The sequence below is a fragment of the Polypterus senegalus genome, chromosome 4 (assembly GCF_016835505.1).
Source record: "Polypterus senegalus isolate Bchr_013 chromosome 4, ASM1683550v1, whole genome shotgun sequence".
Lineage (NCBI taxonomy): Eukaryota > Metazoa > Chordata > Cladistia > Polypteriformes > Polypteridae > Polypterus > Polypterus senegalus.
Genome location: NC_053157.1, coordinates 238,502,489 through 238,505,131, shown reverse-complemented (window position 1 = coordinate 238,505,131; position 2,643 = coordinate 238,502,489). Strand labels below are relative to the sequence as shown.

The 2,643-nt window shown below is 47.6% G+C and overlaps 1 protein-coding gene across 1 annotated transcript in view; it reads left to right on the top strand.

The window, feature by feature from the left end:
- Positions 1-649: 649 nt before the first annotated feature.
- LOC120528931 (zona pellucida sperm-binding protein 4-like) overlaps positions 650-2,643 on the top strand; it is a 7,112-nt gene continuing 5,118 nt past the window's right edge. Inside the window, exons 1-7 of the mRNA XM_039753007.1 lie at positions 650-830; positions 905-1,092; positions 1,294-1,391; positions 1,466-1,593; positions 1,727-1,916; positions 2,026-2,059; positions 2,362-2,437. Coding sequence (XP_039608941.1) covers positions 650-830; positions 905-1,092; positions 1,294-1,391; positions 1,466-1,593; positions 1,727-1,916; positions 2,026-2,059; positions 2,362-2,437 — 895 coding nt within the window. The remainder of the gene's footprint in view (positions 831-904; positions 1,093-1,293; positions 1,392-1,465; positions 1,594-1,726; positions 1,917-2,025; positions 2,060-2,361; positions 2,438-2,643) is intronic.

Here is a 2,643-nt window from a genome sequence, read left to right as displayed (position 1 = left end):
CCGCTGCCCGATGATTTAAACCCGCGCACACGCTCGCTACTTTATGTCTTGTTTTATTTTGCCGCATTCACAGCATGGTGCGTTTGGTTTACAGGTGTCTTTTCTGGCTGGTCGTTTGGGTGCAGGGTGCTCATTTTGCCTTTGCTCGGTCAGAGGACGTGACAAAGAAATGCGGCGACGACAACACGATGACCTTGTCATTTTCTGGTTTTCCGCTTCTTTTTCTCCAGAGTGAGTGCGGAGATTCCTTGAACACTGGTACTTCTCCTTGACTTCGTGTAAATGTTGTCCTCTGATTTACACTTTTGTATTTCTCAGAGACGAGAGGCGGACTTGTAAAGGTGACAAAAGATCTCCCAGGAATTGTCCTTCATGTAATGTCTGGCCGCACCACACTAACGGTCCCTTTTTCTTCATCGTACGCTCACGTGTCTGAACAGGTGAGTAGCGCCGGCGCTTTAGTTGTTGGTAGAAATTTTAAATTAAGCTGTATGTGTTGTCTGACCCTCTCCTGTTCTCTATAGGGCTACCAGTATGTCGTGACCGTTGCTGTTGGAACTCGATCAAATGTGAAAACCTTCACCTGTCAAAAGCCAGGTATGATTTTCTTTTCTGGGTTGGTATCCCAAGTGTCTCTCCCATCTTCTAAATGGGCTTTTTAACCATCGCAGTCCGCCGATCTGGGAGTGTTGCTAAGAGATGCACAGTGGCAGATGGTGAGAAGCTCCCTTGTGGGGGGTCTTCATCCATCACTCAAGCAGACTGTGAAGCCAACAACTGTTGCTACGATTCGAGCAGCAGCACCAGTCCATGCTACTATGCCAATGATGGTGAGTGGTTGGGGTTGGAGGGAGTGAACAAAGGTGGCTGCCACTGGATATTCATGCTTGTTTGCTTTGGTCAGTGACTGTGCAGTGCACCCTGGATGGCCAGTTTGTGGTGGTGGTGTCTATGAATGTGACCCTTCCTCCCCTGGATCTTGGCTTCCTCCAGTTGGTGGACAGCAGTTCCATTGGCTGCAGCCCTGTGACCAGCCTGTCCAGCTTTGTCATGTACCAGTTTCCAGTCAGTGCCTGTGGCAGCACAGTTCAGGTGAGACTCCATCTGGGGGATGTAGTAATGTTGGCTAGAAGACAAACTTTAAGGATCTAGTTGAAAATTGGGTTGCACTTGGCATTTTCATGTGGCTTGATAAGATGCAACAGGTAAAGGTTTTTAATGGGGTTGATTCCTGGTCGAGAACTCCTTTGAATATCCCCACGATGTAGTTGTCAGCAGTGATTTATATTTCAGCTGGCTGGTGGCAATGTGACCTACCAGAACGCCTTGTCTGCTGCCATCACTGTGAGGACTGGTCCAGATGGTTCCATCACCAGGGACAGTGTCTACAAGTAAGGCTTCTGAACCTGCTTCCTCTAACCCTAAATGTGCTCTACCTGCTATGATGTAGTGTTTCTCTCCTCAGGTTATTCTTCCAGTGCACCTACTCGGGAAGCCAGGATGTGCAAGTGGAGGCTGAGGTGTATACTGTGGCGCCACCTCTTCCAGTAGTAGAGCAAGGGCCATTTGACCTGGAATTGGTCATTGCAAAAGGTACTTTTATGGGGTGTGGTGTCCGTGTCTTTGAAGAGAAGGTGTGCTGCTTTTTTTTTTAAAAAAACAAAACCAAAAAAAAGCATATTTGTAGGTCGGTAGGCTATCTTTTGACCATGATGTTCATGCCCAGATTCCTCCTATGGCTCCTACTATGTGGATGCGGACTACCCAGTGACCAAAACACTGAGGGATCCTGTGGCTGTGGAAGTGCACATCGTGAACAGGACTGACCCTAACCTTGTTCTGACACTTGGAGACTGCTGGGTCACCCCAGGACCTTCTGCTTCCAGCCAGCCCCAGTGGAGCCTTCTGGTGAATGGGTAGGTACCCCTTTTGTGAGGGTGGGGTGGAGATTTTGGCTATTCACTGCTAACTGGGGAGGTCTGCTTGTCCCAGGTGTTCAAACATGGGGGACAACTATTTGACAAGCTTGGTGACTGTGGACAGCACATCTGGAGTGGCCTACCCAAGTCATTACAAAGAGATTTGTGTTTGAGATGTTTGCTTTTGTGGATCCTCTCACTCAGAAAGCTTTGGCTGAAAAAGTGGGTTCCCTTGCAAGTGGGAATTTTGTTTTGTGCTTCCTTGAAGCTAATATGGTCTTGTGGTCTCTCTCTCTCTCTCTCTCTCTCTCTCTCTCTCTCTCTCTCTCTCTCTCTCTCTCTGGTTTGGAGTGTCTCCTAATCCAGTTGTGAGAAAATATTTAGATGTCTGGGATTCCTAGACGTGCTTGGGTTCATGACTGTGTCCTTCCTGTCTCTGTAGATCTTCATCTACTGTGTTGCGGTTGCCTGCTACCCCTCTGCCACAGACCCCTGTACTCAGACTTGCCCTGCTAAAAGTGAGTAAATATGTTTTGGTGGGTACTTGTGTGTCTTCTAGTGCCTTCCTATTTTAATACTGTTGGTCTTGTCTAAAGTATTCAAGCAGTGCCTGAGATGTCAAGGCAGTTTACCTTATTTTATAGCTGTTATTGTAGTCCGATTGCCCATACTTGTGGATGGTTAATGGATTTGATTTAATCCTAACCCTTCTGCTTTCAGGATC